Consider the following 19211-nt stretch of genomic DNA (forward strand, 5'->3'; position numbering starts at 1 on the left):
GTACTGTAGGCTCGAAATATGCCTGCTTGCCTTTCCCCCTCACTATACGCGAAAAACAGCTGTTGCCAGGCAATGCCCTGCTCCTTAATGATCCACACAACAGTTCCCTCTCATCTCAAGTCAACAACATTGCGAATTCAACAGAAAATGACTGTGAAAAATAAAAGTAAGATACCATGTCTATTTTTGGGCTTGTGGTAAATACTAACGATGCAGGAAAATGCAATGCAGAGTACAAAAACAAGATACGAATAGAAAATCAGGCCATCACACGAAACAAGCAGAAAAGACAAAACAAAAAGCACCGCCTAGCCTGAGAAACCAAATTCTAAGAACAATATAACTGCGAAACGCAATACACGCGCACGCAGTCAACACACGGCGCCGCTCAGTCCGAGAGGAACTTGAGCAGCTTCTCCTTGTCCACCACAGGCATCACCCGCAGCACATCGCGCACGCCCTTCCACGCCGCATTGTCCTTCTTGTTGCTGCGGATCAGCTCGCGGATCTCGGACGCCACCGCGTCCGCCTTGAGCGACTCCAGCTTCTCCTGCACCACCTTCTTGTTCTCCTCGTACCACTGCGCCACCTCGCGGTCCGCCTTCTTAAACTCCGGCACCGCCGACCACGCCTCCAGCAGCGTCAGGTGGCGCGCACGCGTCTGCGCAGCAAAGTCCGTGCCGGAGCGGTTGGTTGCCGTCGCCGGTGACGGGCCTGTCGACGCCGTCATGCTCGCCATCTTGCGGAGAATGTACTCCTCGTTGAGACGGCGGCGCACGCGCCAGTAGAAGAACCGGCGCGCGTTGCGCAGCTCAAGCACCTCCCGGATAGTGCCCTTGGCCTTCATGCGGCCTGCGCGGTCGTGCAGATCCGCAAACTGGATGGCCAGTTGCTGGTAGATGGGCAGCAGCTGCTGCTCGCGCGCAATCAGCTTCTCCTTGATCTTCTCCACCTCTTCGCTCGACGCACCGCCCTTCTGCGCCGCCACAATCTTCTTCTTCAGATCCGAGTAGGTGGGATCCAGGCGCGCCATCGTCTCCAACTGCTTGTCCTTGCGGTACTTGATGCCGATCATACCCTCCGGCTCAAGAACACCGCCGCGCGCCTCCTGATCAGCATACATCTCCATCGCCGTCGGGTTGATGGTCGGGTCCACAACCACCCATGAACCGCCACGAAGTTCGCAGAAAGGCGGGATGTACACGAAGATCGGCTGTTCGTACTTGACTAAGGCGTCGACGATGAAGCTGCCGTACTTGAGGACCTCGTTGTACATGTCGCGTTGACCGCCTGAGAAACCACGCCAGTTGGCAAGGATCATCAGCGGCAGCTGCTCACCGTAGTTGAAGTCGTTGATCGCCTGCGCCGTCTTGAAGGCAGAGTTCGGGTACCACACACCACCAGCCTCGTTGGCCACCTGCTCGATCGAGTCGGGGTTGGCAGGGTCAGCAGGGGTGATGTTCTCGACAGCGCGCGTCTCGACCGCGATGACACCCATGGGGATGCCGCCGAGGCGAGCACGACCAACGACCACCGTGCGAGCCCAGCCACCCAGCGTCTCCACAAAGGAGTCCTTGTCGAACAGTCCCGGCTGGAAGTCGCCGCCATCCTGTTTGCCGGAAATCATCCAGCGCACGTCGTACGCCTCTTTCTGGGGAGGCGTGTACACGACGTCACGATCCCACGAGTCTGTGGAGATCGAGATGGGCACCGGGTTGTTGCGCTTGTCAGGAACAAACGACATCCACTCAACAATGCGCGAGATGCCCTCCATATCGTCACGCGCAACCATGTGCGAAACACCGTTGCGGTACATGATCTGCGTACCACCGAGCTGCAGGTTGGACGTATACACCTCGCGACCGAGGAGGTTGTTCAGAGCAGGGGCGCCTGTCAGGATGATGGGCTGGCCCTCAACCTGGACAGCACGCTGACCCAGGCGGACGAGGTAGGCACCAATACCAACGGAACGGCACGTCACGAGCGTGACGGTGAAAATGTCATTGTAGGCACGGCTGGTCGCACCAGCAATCAAACCAGAACCACGCAGACACTCAACACCCAGGCCATCCTCGTCACCGACAATCGTGACAATCTTGTGGTGCTTCTCGCCATGCTCCGATACCTCCTCTGTAATGACGCTGTCGTTGAACTGCTTCTTGGCCGCATCGTCCAGGTACAGGTACTTGAAGCCCAACTCTGGCTTGGCGGGGTTGTTCCAAGCAACCTTGAAGTACGGCATCAGCTCGTTGGCGAGACCCAGGCGGGCACCCGAGTTGGCAGACAGGTAGATGCGTGGGATGCCCAGCTTGCGAGCATACTCCGTGCACTTGTTGAAGAAACTGTCCTCCTTGGGACCAAACGAGCCAATATTGTACGTGATGTCGTTGGCCACAATGATGAACTGGCGGCCTCTCGGGTATTCGGGCGTGCGGGCTGTGATAAGCCAGCCGACCATGCCGCAGGTGTTCATGCCCGCGTCGCGCGAAACTTCAGCCAGGTTGTCGTGGTCGTCAAGAACAAGCTCGGACATGTCGATACACTCGCCAACCGGGGGCTGCTTGTCGGCCAGCGCGGGGTTTTGCTTAACAGCCTTCACCCAGCTGTTCTGGACGGCCTGGCGGAACACCTCGGGGAAATCGTACACGTACTGCGTACCCATCAGGTGGGCCTTGTAGCGCTTAGGTTGCAGCCAGTTCTTGGTCGGGTACGGGGTCGACACAGGAAGCAGGTGCATCGATCCTATCTTAGTGGTGCCTGTGATGGAGTGGAACACCCAATCGCCCTTCTCAGACTTCCGCTCCGCGTAGATCTCGACCTGGATAACATAGCCAGAGGTGTTCGTGATCAGGACACGCAAGGGATACGGCATCCCAGTCTCGGGGTCGGTGCAAATGATGCGAATCTCCACCTGCGCAACACGAAGGCGCCAGCCACGCGGACCGAAACGGTCCAAAAAGCCCTGCAGAGACTGCTCAACCTCCTCGGGGCGCAGCTGGAAAACGGGCGTGAAGTTCAGGAACATGTGGTTCAGATCCGAGTTGTTGTTGCCAATGATCTCAAGTGCGTCGAAGATGTCGTTGATGACGCGATCAGCCTCAGAGCTGAGGTACTCGGCAGTGGGGATTTCGTCCCGAAGGCGACCAGGGCGGATGACGGCGCGCGTGAAGTAGCGCTTGTCAGTCTCAACACCCTTGCCAATGGCCTCGTACACGTGAATGTTCTTATTCTCCGTGAACACAGGGCGAATCTTGAACTTCGAGAGACGAGCGAGCTCCAGTTGGAAGGCCAAGGCAGGCTCGCTGTGGCGAATGCTGTCATCTTCCTCGTAGTCTGGACCGCGGAACGTGTAGTAACCGGGGTTGGAAGCATCCTGTCGGCCAAAAATGAAGGTGATACGGCGGACATGGCGGGCCAGAAGGTTATCCTTGACGTCCTCGACAATGGGCTTAATGATGCTCAAGATCTCCTGGTCGTCGCGGCCCTCAGAGTCACGGATGGCGACGTTAACGACGGCCGACAGTTCGTCTGTGGTCTCAAGGCGAGGCGGCGCCGGGCGGCGACGACCTTCGAGCACAGGGAGGAGAGTGCTCGAGCCCGTGGGGCGGAGAGGCGGGCGCTGCTTAGACGCAACGGGCAGTGTGTCGAGCGCCTTGGACAGCAGTTCCTCAGCATCATCAACGTAGCGGCAAGGGATGATGACACCCTTGCGAGTCGGCTCCTCTTCGGTCTTCCTAGACAGGTACGACATATCGCTGATAGAGCTGATGCGCTTGAAACCAAACTCGGTCGGTGTCGCGGGAGACGAAGGAGCCGCCGACTGGATAGGCAGGCCGAACTCGGATTGGCCGATCTTACGCAGCGCAAAGTCCCAGGTAATGAACTGAGGCGTGTCGCTCTCGTCACTATGGTACTCGATCTGCTTCAGAACGTACGCACGGTAAGAGCGACGGACGTACACCTCCAGCGCGGCGATGGACACCCACGGGTCTTCGTGGCCAAAGAACATGGGCAGGACATCGAAAACGGTGTACTTGGAGTCAACGACGTCCTTGATGACATCCAGGTTGGGTTGGCGGTGCTCCCAGCCAGATTCACCGTAGCGAGAGTCGACGACGGAAGACTTGAGAATCAGCTCCATCTGGGACTGGCGTTCCTCCAGAGAGGGCAGAGCGCACTGGATAAGGATCTCGCGGGCCTTAAGCGAAACCTTTGAGGTCTGACGCGACTCAAGCTCAGCCAGTTTCCGGAGAGCCGACTTGAGGTACCGAGCGACGTTGCCGACTCCAGGCTTGTTCGGACGGTACTCATCAAGAAGAGCGAGAACGAGGCTGTTCTTGGATCCAACACGGCTGTGGGACAGGACGGTCTCCACAACCTTGTTGCTGTCGTCCTTGTTGGCGTCACGCAGCTTCAGAATGACTTCCTCGTCCTGGGACCGGCGGCCAGAGAAGAGGCGCTCAGTGTCGGCGTAGGTGTTGAGCAGGTCAAGAATTACGTTCAACTCGCGAACCTTTGATCCCTCAATGTACAGGTTGAGGACGTCGGTGAGAGGGGCCAGAGTCGTACGGAGCAAGCCAGCGTCTTCGGCGGCAACGTGGTCCTCAATGAACTTGTGGAAAGTGCGGAGCAGGTTCTTGGCGGGGAACTCGGAGCGAGACTTGGAGCGCTCCACGATCTGGGTGAACTGGGCATCCAGCTTCTGCGGCATACGGGCATGAAGAGCCGAGAACTGGGCATTCCACTCACTGAACGGCAAATCGGGATCGCGCAAAACCTTGATCATGTCCTGCAGAGTTTGCGCCATGATGGTCTGGTTGTCGTAGCCGCGGAGAATGTTCTTGAGTGTGCTGTACAGCAAGGAGAAACGCTGCGACGACTTCTGGCCGACAATAACGGGCGAGCCAAGATCGGGCAACTTCTCAAGGAAGGGCTGCGCCTGCTTGACACGGCTGGGATCGTCCAGGGCAAGGATACCGAGGATGTCACCAGCCTCCAGCGTAGAGCCGGGCTGCTTAATGAACTGCACAATGCCGTCCTCCAGGGTGACAAGGGGCATGTACATCTTCATGACCTCGACCTCGGCATACGTTTGGCCAGCCTTGACGTGCGCGCCGCTCTCAACGGTAAACTTGACAAGCTTACCAGGACTGGGAGTCCGCAGCTGTGTGGGATCGTTCTCCTGCTCGAGCAGGCAAGTCTTGCCGTCAACAGACAGACGCGTGGCAGCGACCTCCTCCTTCCAATAGACGTTGTGACTGCGTCCATTAACGAGGACCAGCAGACCACCGTCACTGAGAGTGCGGACACCAACGGAGCACTTGGAGCCATTGATGAAAAGAGTGTAGCTGTCAGCGCTGGAACGCGTGACGGTAAACTTGTACCGGAAGCCCTCGTAGATGAAGTCGACTGGGAACACCGTCTTGAGAATGTCCTTGGAGGGCACCTGACCCTTCTCAAGGCCAGCTCGATATTCCGCAATGCACGCTTCGCTAGCCAGGTTGGCCTTAGTAGCAGCACCGCACACGACAGCGAGAACAGGGTCGGGGCGCTCGGCGGTCAGCTTGTTGGAGATTAGCTCGTCTAGCCAGCCAGTAGTGATGGTGTTCTCCTCGAATGCCTCGGTCTCGAGCAGCTTGATGAGATACTCGACAGTGGTGCGGAAGTCGCCGCGAATGCTCAACTCCTTGAGTGCGACGACCATGTGCTTCCGGGATGCAGAACGGTTCTCGCCATAGGCAAAAATGTGACCAAACTGGGAGTCGGAGAAACTATGGATACCACCAGCGGTACCGACAGAGAAGTAACCCCACACGTTGGAGCTACTCCGGAAGTTCAGATCATGCAGCACACCGTTGGAAGGCTTAAACCCCTCGCCAGGATCCTCCGAAGTGATACGGCATGCCGTGGTGTGGCCCTTGGGTGTCGGGCGGCGCTGCATCTTGTCGCTGCCTTCGTTCTTGAACTCGAAATCGATCTCCGTAGTGGTCTTGGGGTCGACGCCGTACAAAAGACGAATGTCGCTAATGCGGTGGAGCGGGATGCCCATGGCAACCTGGAGCTGGGCAGCGGGCAAGTTGACACCGCTGACCATCTCGGTGGTAGGATGCTCGACCTGGAGACGGGGGTTCAGCTCAAGGAAGTAGAACTGGTCGTCGGCGTGCGAGTACAGGTACTCAACGGTACCAGCCGAGACATAGCCGACGAGCTTGCCCAGACGGACAGCAGCCTCCTCCATTGCGCGGAACGTGGGCTGCTTGGCGATCGTGACAGGTGCCTCCTCAATAATTTTCTGGTGGCGGCGCTGGACGGAGCAGTCACGGCCGAAGAGGGAGATGTTGTTGCCGTACTGGTCAGCAAGGAGCTGAACCTCCAGATGGCGAGCGTTGCCTGCGAGCTTCATGATGAAGATGGGCGAGCCAGGGATTTCGCTGGCAGCGGCCTTGTAGAGCTGCTCAAAGCCGTCCTCGCTGATCGCTTTACGGATGCCCTTGCCACCACCACCCTCGGAAGCCTTGATCATGACGGGGAAGCCAATCTCCTTTGCACGCTCAAGACCCTCCTGCCACGATTGGACGCAGCCCTTCTTGTAAACCTCGTCAGACACCGTGACAATGCCATCTGCATCCTTCTCGACCGTGTCAACACCGGTGCCCGACCATGGAATGCAGGGCACGTTGGCATGCTGTGCCACAATTGTAGACGAAATCTTGTCACCGAGCGAACGCATGGCGGATCCCGGGGGGCCGATGAAAACAATCTTTTTCGGGGAGGCAGCGAGAGACTCTGGGAGGGCAGGGTTTTCGGAAGCGTGGCCCCTGGAAAAAAGACCATTTGTTAGCATGCAACTTGTGTGTAAAGACAGTCGTCGTCGCCCGTGAATACCACTTACCAGCCAGCCCACACAGCGTGAACATTCATCCGCTCAGCGACATCAACAATCAGCTCAACGTTTGCGTAGTTGTGGTTATTGGTGCCACCGGGAACCTCGACGTAGTGGTCGGCCATTCGGATGTAGTCGGCGTTGGCCTGAAGATCTTCGGGGGTCGCCATAACGGTAAACTGGATCGCACGCTCGTCATCGAATTGCTCGTACGCCCATTTCCGGACGGAACGGATCTCCTTGACGGCAGCAATGCCGTTGTTGGCGATCAGGACCTAGCGGACGTCAGCGGGAGCTCATCCCGGAGCCAGAGACTCTGTGGCATCGGGCAACCTGCCGGGGTGAAATTGGGTTGGATACTCACATTTGTGATGACGGTGTGGCCGTCGTGCGACGCAACAAACTCCTTGACCTTGGATTCTGGCGCATTCTCAAGCTTGTTGCCGCCGATGAAGTGGTCGGCCAACTTGTGCTTGGAGGCATATGAGGCTTTGCCATTAGCAGTCGGTGCCGCAGCTCCATTCGCCTTAACGGTGACACCGTGCTTGGCGCTGTGGCCATTGAGTTCTGTCATGGTGGAAGGAAGAGAGGAAAGGGTCGGGAGTCTAAGGATGTATGCCCATGTGCAAGGCAACGAGAAGCTCGGGTCCAGTTGGTAAACCTGAAGCTATAGACCGTCGTTGGTTATGAGACGGCGCGTGGTCAAGGCGCGCGTGACGTCGAAGCCGGTTTTCTCGACGTTGGCAAGTCAGGCCAAAGTGAGCTTCAAACTGCCGGGGTATCAATGAAAACAGGCGGTGGCAGAATAGGTAGGATTGTGAAAAGAGCCAATGCTCAAAGGCAAACTGTTTATTAGAAGAAGTGAAGGCGGGCGATGGAGAGAAGATGGAGTGAAGGAAGGAAAGAGAGAAACGAAGTTGGGAAAAGAAATACAAGCCAGGCGAGGAGAGTAAGAAACGAGCGAGTTAGAGCTTCTCAGGAAGACCGGGCCTCTATTCTTGTTGGATAGAAAGATGTGGCAAGGCCGGGACAGGGTCAGGAAAGGGAGCGAGAGGTTGCACGGGGAAAAGAAAAGTCAAGAAAGGAGAGAGAGGCTGAAGGGCAGAGGGTAATACGGATGATCGCCGCGAATAAGGAACCCAATGGCTTGAGAACGAACAGCAAGAGCGACCCAAAGAAACGCCAAAAGGAGCAGGCACGCAAAGGCTGGGTTAGAGTTGCAGGGAATTGGAGCTTCCTGGCGGGTTGCTGGGAAAAATGACAGCCGCGCAGAACGAAGCGGATACTGAAAAAAGGTACTTGGGAGCTACCTTGGCGGACTTGATGCTGGCGGAACTGCCCCTTTTACAATTATTTCACTAGGGGCTGCTTGTTCAGGGGTGGGGAACGTAGCCTGGTGGAACCGACAGTTGCGCTTTTAGCGGGCAAAGATGGAGGGAAAATTGTACTTTCTGAGAGCCCCCAAAAACGGTTGCTAAGACAGAATACAGCTTAGGGAACTCCAGGCGGATTTGGTGCAAACACCTCGAACAGGTCTGGTTTTACGGCATGTATCAGTCAAGTACCAGTATTTGTGGGTCTGGGCCATCTGTCCCTTCTCCAATTGTAAAAGCCGTCGATTCAGCCAACCGAAAAGCTGCCGGGCGGCCCAACGAAGCAGGAACGGAGCTGGAACGTTGGGGAAGCTAGGTGGGCGGTGGGTAGCACTTGCTATCGGCTGGCAGGAAGGGAACAACAGAGGAGAGGATATCGAATACACATCCAGGCAAGGAACGAAAGATGGAAAGAACGACGCAAACGTTTCAACGCAGAAAGAGCGACGCAAAGGGTCAAAAATTGCCGACGTACTGCCGGCCAAGTACGAAAAGAACACAACCTCAACGCGCATTCGGAAGGGAAGGCGCATTTGGAAAGAGCAACAGGACACTTTTGCCGTTTCCGTCAACTGAAGCCGCAAAGTATCGAACGTCGCAGTATCTTGGTAAACAACGCACTGTGAGACAAAGGTATTATTACAGCGAGCGCCACAATACAGAGGTCTCGCAGGTCTTGCAGTGTTTTGGTTCATTTCCAAATCATTTCACATCCCGCGTGCCGTTATTTTTTTGTTTTTATTATCACGATTTAATCTTCTCATCTCCCTCTCTGACTCCGGCCAGGGGTGGGTGGGGTTCCGAATATTGTCGAGGAAAGAGCAAAGTGCAATTTTCCATAAACGGCAAAATGCCATTCGGGCGCCGAAGAAACCCATCTTTCAAAACGTGCACTTTACGTTCCCCCTGAGCCGAGTGTACGTCGTATGTCGGGATCCCAACTACTTTTCGTGCTGACTCGGCGCTGTAACAATGCTGGATCTGAGACTGGTTGCAACTCTCACGCTCCTCTACAACATACATGACCAGGGATTGGATATGGATGCCCAGCATTTGGTCTGCTGGCGCATGCCGTATCAGTTTCAATGGGAAAGCGTGACCACGACGAGCTTACTCCATTTGTGCGTCTTTTCAATGTACGACGCATCAAATGGAAGGTGCGCCCCTTGGAAGAAGATGCTGTATCTCCTCTTGGAATGTTATGCGTATTTGGCCATGCGAGTTTGTGCTGTGTGGTAGTGGCAACAATGCAGCCAGGGCGGGTCCGATTTTTAATGCCCCAAAGCATGGCTCCCAACAAAGTCGTACCTTGCGTCCCCTGCCCTTTTGCGACGCATGGCTCTAGCCTAATGGAGTCTTAGCTTGGCAAGTCGGTAGGGGGAGCCTTTCTTTTGCTTTTGTTGTGGAAGAAATGAACGCTATTCTAAGAGACGTCGTACTTCGAACAGCCGTAAGTCGTATGGAACATCCGAGTACATCGTTACGGGACAGGTATTACGGCGTAATCATCAGCATCGACTCCTTTTGTCCGTCTCGATGGGGCAGTTAAAATCCGCGGGTGTCGCACCTACCACCGACAGGCAATGACGTGAGACAGGCAGATGGGAAGAAGAAAACCAAGACCCAGCGCGGCAAGGAAGACGACCGGTAAGATAGCAACGCGGTAAGATCAAAGACGCTTTCTGGCCTCTTCAAGTAGGGAGGGACCAGACTAGCCGGCGAAGGGGGGATCAATATGAGAATGCCATCTGAGCTGTCTCCATTCCTGCATGTTTGTCTTTGGATTTCTTTATTTATTTTTTTGCCCTTGTCGCGGCATGTTTTTGGTTTATTTGTCGTTGTTGGCCTTGCACCCATCGGTTGGCTTTTGTGTCGTATTTTTTTCCTCAACAATTGGGGATGGGAGCCATAAAAAAATTTACCTGCACACGGATCCCATTGAAGCTAGGGGACACAGAGCGATCGCCGTTGGCCCAGGCGGCAAGAAACTGCACTAGCAGAGCTCACCCGAGCGGTGTTGACGTATCAGCGTATCCACAGGTAACGGCATCAGAATCGAGAAAAAGAAAAGCGGTGACAAAACAGGCAGAATGACAGAATCAGACAGAGCCGCCACGGCGGGCACGACAGGGATGTACGGACTACGGACTGATGCACAGCGCTTCTTGCACGACGAGATACGGTCCACGATAAGCAACAGAAGGCGAGGCGATGACAGTATCTGCGCTCCGCGCACCGAAAACGAACGCCTCCGATCGCTCGCATATCCCCAACGGCTTGTCCGTCTGCTTTCGTGCGCCGTGTTCATCGCTATACTGTATGTCTGTCTCATTGTCTGGCCAGCATGGCGTAAGCTATCTTACTCGGCAGCATTCCATGCGTGAATCTCGGCCAGTCCGCGTTCATGAGTGGACACTTTTTGTGCTCTTGTTTTCGCTTTTCTTGAACCTCCACATAGCTGCCAGTCCCGTAAGACGGCGGAATCTAGAGGACACGTCTTGTGCAGAGCCTCGTACAGCGGAATCCAAATTCGTATTGGGTCATTTGGGGAACTTCCGTTCTTCCTATTTAGTATGCCTGTCCATCGTCACGGAGACAGGGCACTGGGTCCTTCTTGAACGGCCAGTAAGCTCAAGATAGATGCGGAAATGTCGCATACCAAAAAAAAAAAAAAAAAAAAAAAAAAAGGCAGTTTAATATGTAGCATACAGTCTGGAAGCCTTGTGAATATACCCGCCGCTCCGTATGGTGCCGTAGCGGGTATCTATTTTAGGTTTCTTCTATCTGGGCCGCCGCTTGGTTCCGTATATTTGATAAAAATAGCACCTGCCAAAATTCAAAAGAACCCTATGCTGCCAGAGACGAAGAGTGATTACGGAGCAGCCCGAACGCGGTAGAGCACCTTGTTCTTCCACGGCTAGAGACTAGCGGCCCTTCTTTTACGATCTGCTTCGTACGCCAAGGCCACTCGGCCGGTCATGGCAGATATGGCCGCCATTCGGAGGCCTTTGTTGCTGTGATGAAAATACTTATACCAGTTGTGCATTGAGTATGTAGTCATTTGGTGGACGTCATGCCAGTAGAATTTGCAAAGGTGCCATGGTAGAAATTATTTTATATCAATATATTCTTTCAAATTTACTATTAGTTCTGTCAAATTTCTTTTTATTTAATTTATTTGTCTTTTTATTCATGTTTATACATGTATGTATTTTTTTTATAAAACTTCTGTATTACTTCTTTTTTTTTTTTTTTTTTTTTTTTTTTTTTTTTTTAGGAATTAACAGGTTCGCGCAATTTGTTAAATTTAACCCTTCGTACAAACAATTTTCAAAAATACAAACTGCAGTGCACAAGTGGCCTTCGCGTGTAAAGTCCTGCCACGGTATTATATGAGAATCTAAAGCCATAAGGAGATACATGCACATCGTGTGCTGAGGCTTTCCATGAAAACATCACTTGCTGTACCCATGACAATGTTCATCATTGTCATACGGAACATGGGTATCGTCTTACTTCGTATTTGTTCCTTAAAGCAGAAGATGAGGACAGAGACAAAAAAGACATGGAAGCGAGCGGGCTTCTGGTGGTATGCATCGAGCAAAGTGTAGGATGCCCAAAGGCTGGGCCGGCGAAAAAAATTAGAAAAAACGAGAGAGTGTTTGAAAAAATGGTATATAGCATTACGGATAGTCCTGCTTCGAGGGAGACAATGGAGTATTTGGAGTCGGAAGACGTGAAGCGTAATGTATCGAAGTAAAAAAGGATACAAGAAAACAACAACACCATAGCAAAATGTTTGGTATGAAGTAGAACGGCCGACAAAAAAAACAAAAGATTCAAGAACAGAAACAAAAAAGGTGGTATCTCTGAGGATAATAAAAAAAGTAGTACTAGTTGGAACCCGAAAACGCAAAACAACACAGCCCCATGCAACCTTCGCCGCCTGACTACTTTGTGGTCATGCTCGCTCGCCGACTCGATACAGACGATGAAAAGCCTAGCGCCGAGTTGGCCCCGCTCTGCCGCCGGCTGCCGGGCATCGGGATCCCACTAGGTGCCGGGATGCCAGACGCAGTGTTCAGGGCCGCTTCCATCTCGTACTTGCTGTAGGTGCCCCGCCGGCTGGGCGTGCGGAAGGCCTCGCCGTCGGCGCTGGCCACATCGTCTTCGGGCAGGCTCTGCACGGCGCCGCCGCTGACGCTCATGCTCATCGAGTGGCCGTGCAAGCTGCTGCCCAGCGAGCTGCGCGGGCGACCCAGCGGCGTACGGGCACCCGACAGAGACGTGCGCGACATGGGCCGCGGCGGGGGCATGTCGCGGGCGTCGGCGTTGCGGCTGACCGGGCGAGCATAAGAGGAGATGCTGGCGCGCGAGCTGGGCCGGGACGACTCGGACTCGAGGCCGTTGTTGGAGCCGCCACCGCCCCGGTTGGGCAGGGGCCCAAAGGACAGACGGCTGACGCCGGAGGTGGAAAGACGAGGCACATGCTTGCTGCTGGCCGGGCGCGAGGCATGGTGGGCGGGTGTCGGGGTCGCATCGTCGCCGCTAATGACAGACGAAGCGGCCGAGCCGACTGTGCGCTTCCGCGAGCGAATCGTGACGGTCGACGGTAGGGCGGAGGGGGGCGCACCCATGCCGAGCGAGCGCGGCGAGGCACGTGGCGGGGTGCTGACGGGCGCGGGCAGCTTGGAGCGAGCGGACTGGACACGGGCCTCGAGGCGCTGCATCTGGGCCGTGAGGGAGCGGATGTGGGAGAGCGAGTTGGACGAGGGCAGTTTGTGCGATGTGGCACGGGCGCCCGTCTTAGGACCAGCGGTGCTTGTTGTACCGGCGGTGGATGTGCGTGGTGCAGGTGTCCGGGTGGCTGCGGACGCGGTGGCCACGCGACTGCCGAGTGGCCGTGCACCCGAAGCGGAGGAAATGGAAGAGCCCAGGGCTTTGGACCGCGGGGTCGACGTGGCGCCTGCGCTGAATTCGGACGAGGGCAGTCTGGACTTGCGCATGGGTCCGGGTGTGCGGCCGAGTGGTGGGATCGGCGCAGACGCCTTGGCGGGCTGCTGTTTGCGGAGCGGCTTGGACACCGTAGGAGCAGCGGCGGCGGCGGCGGTGGCGTCGGAGAGAGGAGGTGAGGACATGGACAAGTCCTGTGCGTCTGCCACCGAGCCGGCAGCAGACAGGGACTTGGCGTCGGGCGGAGTGGTGATGAGGGGCGAGCTGGCAGTGGAGTTGGGCGAGTGGTCAAAGGTGGGCGACTCGGGCACGGACAGCACGGACAGGTCGGTGGAGATGGCGGACAGGTGGTGGTGGCGGGCGCGGACCTCGGCCGCCTCGGCCAGGGCCTCCTCCTCGGCCACACGCTCGTCCTCGCGCTGCTGCTCCTGCTGTTTGGCCAGCTTGGCCTGGAGGATCTCGGCCTCGATCTTGAGGTCGGACAGTTCCTCGCGCAGGCGTTGGGCGTCGACGCGCAGGGCCTCGCGCTCCTGCTCGCCCATCTTGATCTCCTCTTCGAGCAGGACGCCGCGCTCGATGGCGACGTTGTACTTGGACTCGAGGTCCTCGAGGGAGGAGGTGGTGTTGCGGGCCTGGCGCTCAAAGTCGTCGTTGGCCACCTCCGTGTCGCGCAGGCGCAGCTGCAGGGTGCGGTTGGTGTCTCTCAGGGTTGTGATTTCTTTTTCGAGCGTGTTCTGGGCAGCGTTGGCCTCGGTCTTGGACTCCTTGTATTTTTTCTGAGCGAAGGCAGTTAGTATTGGCTAGGCCGCAGTTGTGTCGTCCGATACAAACGCCAGCGGCTGTACGCACCTTCCACTCGTCAACCTCGTACTGCAGGCCCTCGGCCTTTTCCCGCAGCGTCCGCTCGCGCTTGTCGGCGGCATCGAGGTCCTTTTCCAGCTCGGCCTCGAGCTCGCGACTGGACTCGCGGAACTCAATCAGCTCGTGCTCCAGCTGCTCGTACTGCGACTTGTACCACGAGAGGGCATCTTCGGTGCTGGTGTCCCCGCTGGGAGGGGACGAAGGTGGTTCGGCCATGCTGTGGCTCGATGGGCGTGTTACTGTTGTAAGTCGTGGTGCTCGTCGATATGTTTATTCCCTAGACAGCGGACTCGGTAGACAAGGTGAGGCCCGTGTCCGCGAAGGGCGTCAAGCTGTGCAAGTGCGGCCCGGAAGAAGCGGTGTCGGATCAGAAGTGCGGTGACGATGTCCCAAAACAGGCTCCGATAGACACCGCGTCAGTTGTGCGTGATGTTTTTCTTGCTGTTCTTGAAGCTGTAGTCGTCGAAACTGGATATTGTTGCCTGTCCTGTTGTCGACGATGTTGTCGTTGTTTGTTGTCGTTGTTTGTTGTCGTCTTTGTTGACTGCGTTGTCGTCAGATCGTCTGTCGTCGGTCGTATAGTCGTGGGCCCGTCGTGTGTGTCGTTTGTCGTTTGTCGCTCGTCGCAAGTTGTCGAGAAACTTGTTGGCGGTGCGGCGAGAATACTGCCCGTTGTCGAGGATTGGCGGGCGGCAGGCGTCGTCGTCGTCGTCGTGGTTGTCGGTCGTTCGTTGTCGATGTTGAGAGGGAAGGAGCCCCCCCGTTCGAGCGACATCCGCCTTCTGTTTTGGTCCGTTTTGCTTGTGCACGCCCGTTTGGCCCGCTGCCCTCTCCTTGTGCTGGCATAGCGCTAATCCTGATTGGGCAGTGCTTGCTACCACGGGCAACCGTGCACGCTAGGGCGGGCCAATCAGGCGCGGGCGCTGGCGGGGGATGCAGGAGCAACTGGACCTTGCAGCGGGCCTCTCCGCCCAAAGGCACCGCTGTAATACGTTGTAGGCTGGTAGGCTGCGGACAATTTAGTTGCCTATTACCGGCAATGCAACGCAACAACAACAACAACGACGGCCGACAGCAGACAATAGCAACGGCGAGTCTCTTGGGCGCAGGAAGTATTACGTGAATAAAATATTCGGGATGATTTTGGGTAAATTTTTTTTTATTATTACTACTACGCTTTATGCTTTATTCTCTGTCTGGAGGTTTGATCAGTCTCATGATGAGTGAGGATGAACCTACTCCAGGTTTCGATGCATAAGAAAGGAGACGTATGCCAGCCTAGACGATGTTTCACGTTAATTTGGCTATGGATGGGGATAGACGATAGGCTCTGGTCGCCTGTAATATGGCGCAGACATTCAGTCGCAATGGTTTACACGTGGAATGTCCAGGATGCTGTAAATAGCAGCAGGATCCCGCATCGGGCAGAAACAGAAGGTTGCGGCTTTGAGGTATCTCACAGGAGAGATCATGGCAGGTCTGCCCCTCGTTTCTGACCTGCTTAAACCAGCACAGGCAATGTAGATTAGCCAGAATGCCCAGTAATACTCCGTACGTGTACGCGTTTCAGAGATTCGTGTCTCCTTATCTCCCCGTATCTATTAATGCGATACGAGAGGGCTGACGCAATAGCGGGACGACGTCACTGTTTAAGTGATATATTGCCTTTTTGGTTTTTGTTATTGTTCTGTTGTCTTAAGAGTAGTCTGGCTAGTTAATTTGTCGGCTGTTGACGCCGACAGTAGCGCTGGCGTATTGCTGACGGCACAAAAGTAAGCAACTAGCTACGAGGGCCAACAACACTCGGTCGCCTTAATCGTTCTTTATCGTTTAGCATCGCCATGGACAACTTTGAGAGCCGGCTAGCCCAGGCCACGGACGCTGCAGTACCAGCACGCGACCTTCTCGGGGCCTTGGCGATGGTGGTCGACGACAAGGGCCAAGTTCTATATCGCCACGCGGCCGGCCGCCAGTGGCTCTGCGACAGCGTCAACGACGACGCACCTCTGCTCGATGCCGACAGCACCGTGACGCTCGGCTCGGCCGGCAAGATCGTTACGCACATTGCGGCGTTGCAGCTTGTGGAGCGTGGGCTGTTAGCACTCGATGCGCCAGTGTATGACCACCTGCCCGAGCTGCGGGCGTGCAATGTCCTTGCAGGGATGGACAATGATGGACAGACACCGACACCGCAGATGCGAGCGCCGTGCCGTCCCGTCACGCTGCGCCACCTGCTACTGCACACCAGCGGCCTGACGGACCATGAAACGGTTGACAAGCGGTTTGGCGCAGGTACAGCCGACCAGGTCATGGCCGGCCTCGTCAACGACTCGGCCCATGCCATCGCCCAGCGGTTCGCGATCCCGCTGCTGTTCCACCCCGGCGAGGGCTTTGCGTACGGCTACAGTATCCACTGGACGCAGCTTTTGGTGACGCGCGTGTCACGGTCGGCCTCGTTTCTGGCGCATGTGCAAGCGAGCATTTTTGACCCGCTGGGCATGGCATCGTCGTCGTATGCGCCCCGGCAGGTTTTCGATGTGTGGCAGCGGCGGCTGAGGATGGTGGAGCGAAAGACGGACACCGACGGCATGTCCATCCTGGCGGAGGCAGACGACTTCTCGCAGGGCCTGACGTGCAGCATGTCGGACGTAGGGACTCTGTTGAGTGCGGTTTTGGCGTCGTCGCCGGTGCTCCTCAACACGAAGGAGCACTACGATCTGTTACTGACGGGACAGCTTCCGGTTGGAAGTGCTTCCCTGTCGGAGTTGCGTAACGAGTCTGACAATTATGGCTTTGTTACGGGAAAGGCATCTGGGCACGAGAGCGCAGCGCCGGCCGTAAACTGGAGCGCCGGAGGGTTGGTTGTCGGGGACGAGGCGTTACCTGTCTCGTCGATGCCACCAGGCACGGTCACTTGGGAAGGCATGCCCAACGTGCTGTGGGCTGTCAACCGTGAGAAGAAGCGTGCAGCCTTCTTTGCTACTCAGTTGGTGCCGGTGGGCGATGCCAAAGCCAATACACTTGCGTTGTCATTTATGCATGACGTGTGGAGTACGTTTGGCTGATGGCGGTCATAAATATAACAACGAGATAATGAGAACAAATGAACAAATGATGTCAAATTAATACCCAAATAAGCGAAGACCAGACCGCTTTTGTTGGTTTCCTAGAACCATAAACTAACGCCCCCCCCCCCCCCCCCCAGTTTCTTTCAATTTGTATTTGATTACACGCACATATGTTACAGGGCCCCATTACAGCTCCGCGGTCGGATCGCTGCTGTCACCATCGTCATCCACGTATGGGCCCAACCGTGCCACTACATCGGCCACTGTCTTCACTGGCGGGTCAACTGACGGGTTGCCGCGGATGCCGGAAGGTGACGGCGGGAAGACAACACGCTCGAGCTCCTGGATGACGCCGTTCTTGGCTACGCCATCCTGGACGGAGACGCGAGCATTGTTGTTGACGACCATGACTGAAGAGCCGGGGACGGACATGATGTCGATGGATAGCGTGGCATTGCCGAGAAGCGTCGGCAGCTGGTAGTGGATGCGCTCGACGGGGCCGTGGGTACCGTCCGCACCGACCGCAGAAGCAGGCACAGGCGGGACCAGCGCCGGCGACCCATAAAAGGCGTCCGAGTAGACCGTCGCATTGGGTACCGTCTGGTAGCGCAGCAGCGCGTACAGGTACTTGAGGCCACGGGGGGTGTGGAACAAAAACCCGTTCAGCTGGGGGCCCAGCCGTCGGAAGGCCTCGTTGGATGGCGCCAGCACCGTGGAGCCGTTGAGGTTGGTCAGGCCGTGGATGTACTGCGTGAAGTTGCTCGCCTGCATGGCATGCAGCAGCGTGCTGTAGTGGTCGGGCACCAGCGACAGCTGCCGGCCGACAAACGAGGGCGGCACGAGCACGGCGTCGAGCCCATGAAGGACGCCGTTGGTCGCCACAATGTTGGGAGCGATGATGCGCGCGGCAAAGTTGACGAGCACGCCAATTTGGTTCTCGAAGCGCACGCGCAGGCGCTGGGGTGCGCCGCCCAACAGAGACTCATGGTGGAGGGTGGGCAGCGTATTCGTGGTGAACAATGCATTGTCGCGGTAGCCACCGAGGCCGATGTGGTAGTGAACTATGGCCGCGCGGTCACCAGTGGGCAAGTATTCCGCGAGGCCGCCGCCAGGGAGCGCTGCAAAAGCCGTGTCGACCGGCACGAAAAGGGAGTGGTTGAGGCTATTGGCAGTAGACGTCGCGTTTAGGACGGCCACAACATCGGGAAACTCGTTGACGAGGGCCGTGAAGTTGCTGGTGATATTGGAGTTTGCAATCAGCTGGTAGAGCGTCAGATTGGACGTCTTGCTTTGGTCGACAATGCCGCCCCGCAGCCAATCGCCGACCGCATCGACACCAGACGCGACGGCGTCGACGGCATTATGGAATGTCTCTACGGCAGACGATGCCTTGTTGCCGGCCAGGACCAGCTGGCTAACGATGCTGGCGTCGGGGATGACAAACGCCGTCGCGGCAGATGCGAAAGCGAAGAACTTCATTGTGGGCCAGGAGAGCGATTGGCGGGAGAGACGGGAGAGGTTGATTCAGTCCATGGAAGTGGTGATGATGGTTTGGATATGATGCGCAATGAAAGTGGCAAGACAAAGCGAGTAGTCCTCACAACGTCCGTGGAACGCGACGGGAAGGAACAAAGGAGAGCCGCAGAAGCGCTCCTGCCGCGATCTGACGTCAAACAAAGGTCGGCACTAACTGGGAAGGAGCAAAGGGAGCCCAGATCGTCTGAGCGCACACAATAGCTGGACTTTGTGTGGCGCAGGCAACAAAGACGGGAGGAAGCGGGAAGAACCAAAAAAAACGTAAATAGAAACAGTGTTTTTAACGGAAGTCAACATCCACACGATACGACTCAACAACACTTCACACGAAGTGTCTTTCTTCTCGCTTGTCTCTTACACCGTGATCCCCGCAAAAGTACTAGCGGACCCCAGGTAAGGTGCAGTCACAACACTAAAGGGCTGGGGCCGGTAACATGCTTTCGCACGTCTCCTTAAAGCTGTAAGACGAATATATTAGGGAATGACCCTGTTCTAAGCTAGTTCTTCACATCATCACCCCATACGCTACACTATGTA

The 19211-nt window shown here is 56.1% G+C and overlaps 5 protein-coding genes across 5 annotated transcripts; all 5 read right to left on the reverse strand.

Annotated features, from left to right (window-relative positions):
- Positions 1–388: 388 nt before the first annotated feature.
- On the reverse strand, positions 389–7457 carry SPSK_06848 (acetyl-CoA carboxylase; the record flags this gene model as incomplete). Its single annotated transcript, XM_016733522.1, has 3 exons — positions 389–6818; positions 6893–7158; positions 7248–7457. The coding sequence occupies 3 exons, from the start codon at positions 7455–7457 to the stop codon at positions 389–391; spliced, it is 6906 nt and encodes a 2301-aa protein (XP_016590814.1).
- A 4749-nt stretch (positions 7458–12206) lies between these two features.
- On the reverse strand, positions 12207–14286 carry SPSK_07184 (nuclear distribution protein NudE; the record flags this gene model as incomplete). The annotated part of the gene is made up of 2 exons (XM_016733851.1): positions 12207–13985; positions 14059–14286. 2 exons carry the CDS (start codon positions 14284–14286, stop codon positions 12207–12209), a joined length of 2007 nt encoding a protein of 668 aa, XP_016590815.1.
- A 1730-nt stretch (positions 14287–16016) lies between these two features.
- SPSK_08118 (uncharacterized protein) lies at positions 16017–16414 on the reverse strand (the record flags this gene model as incomplete). The annotated part of the gene is made up of 2 exons (XM_016734761.1): positions 16017–16163; positions 16253–16414. The coding sequence occupies 2 exons, from the start codon at positions 16412–16414 to the stop codon at positions 16017–16019; spliced, it is 309 nt and encodes a 102-aa protein (XP_016590816.1).
- Positions 16415–16471: 57 nt separating this feature from the next.
- Positions 16472–16996, reverse strand: SPSK_08044 (uncharacterized protein; the record flags this gene model as incomplete). Its single annotated transcript, XM_016734695.1, has 2 exons — positions 16472–16780; positions 16871–16996. 2 exons carry the CDS (start codon positions 16994–16996, stop codon positions 16472–16474), a joined length of 435 nt encoding a protein of 144 aa, XP_016590817.1.
- Positions 16997–17324: 328 nt separating this feature from the next.
- Positions 17325–18617, reverse strand: SPSK_07581 (Fasciclin domain family protein; the record flags this gene model as incomplete). Its single annotated transcript, XM_016734240.1, has 1 exon — positions 17325–18617. The coding sequence occupies one exon, from the start codon at positions 18615–18617 to the stop codon at positions 17325–17327; it is 1293 nt and encodes a 430-aa protein (XP_016590818.1).
- Positions 18618–19211: the final 594 nt, after the last annotated feature.

The sequence above is a fragment of the Sporothrix schenckii genome (genome assembly GCF_000961545.1).
Source record: "Sporothrix schenckii 1099-18 chromosome Unknown Cont41, whole genome shotgun sequence".
NCBI classification, from domain to species: domain Eukaryota; kingdom Fungi; phylum Ascomycota; class Sordariomycetes; order Ophiostomatales; family Ophiostomataceae; genus Sporothrix; species Sporothrix schenckii.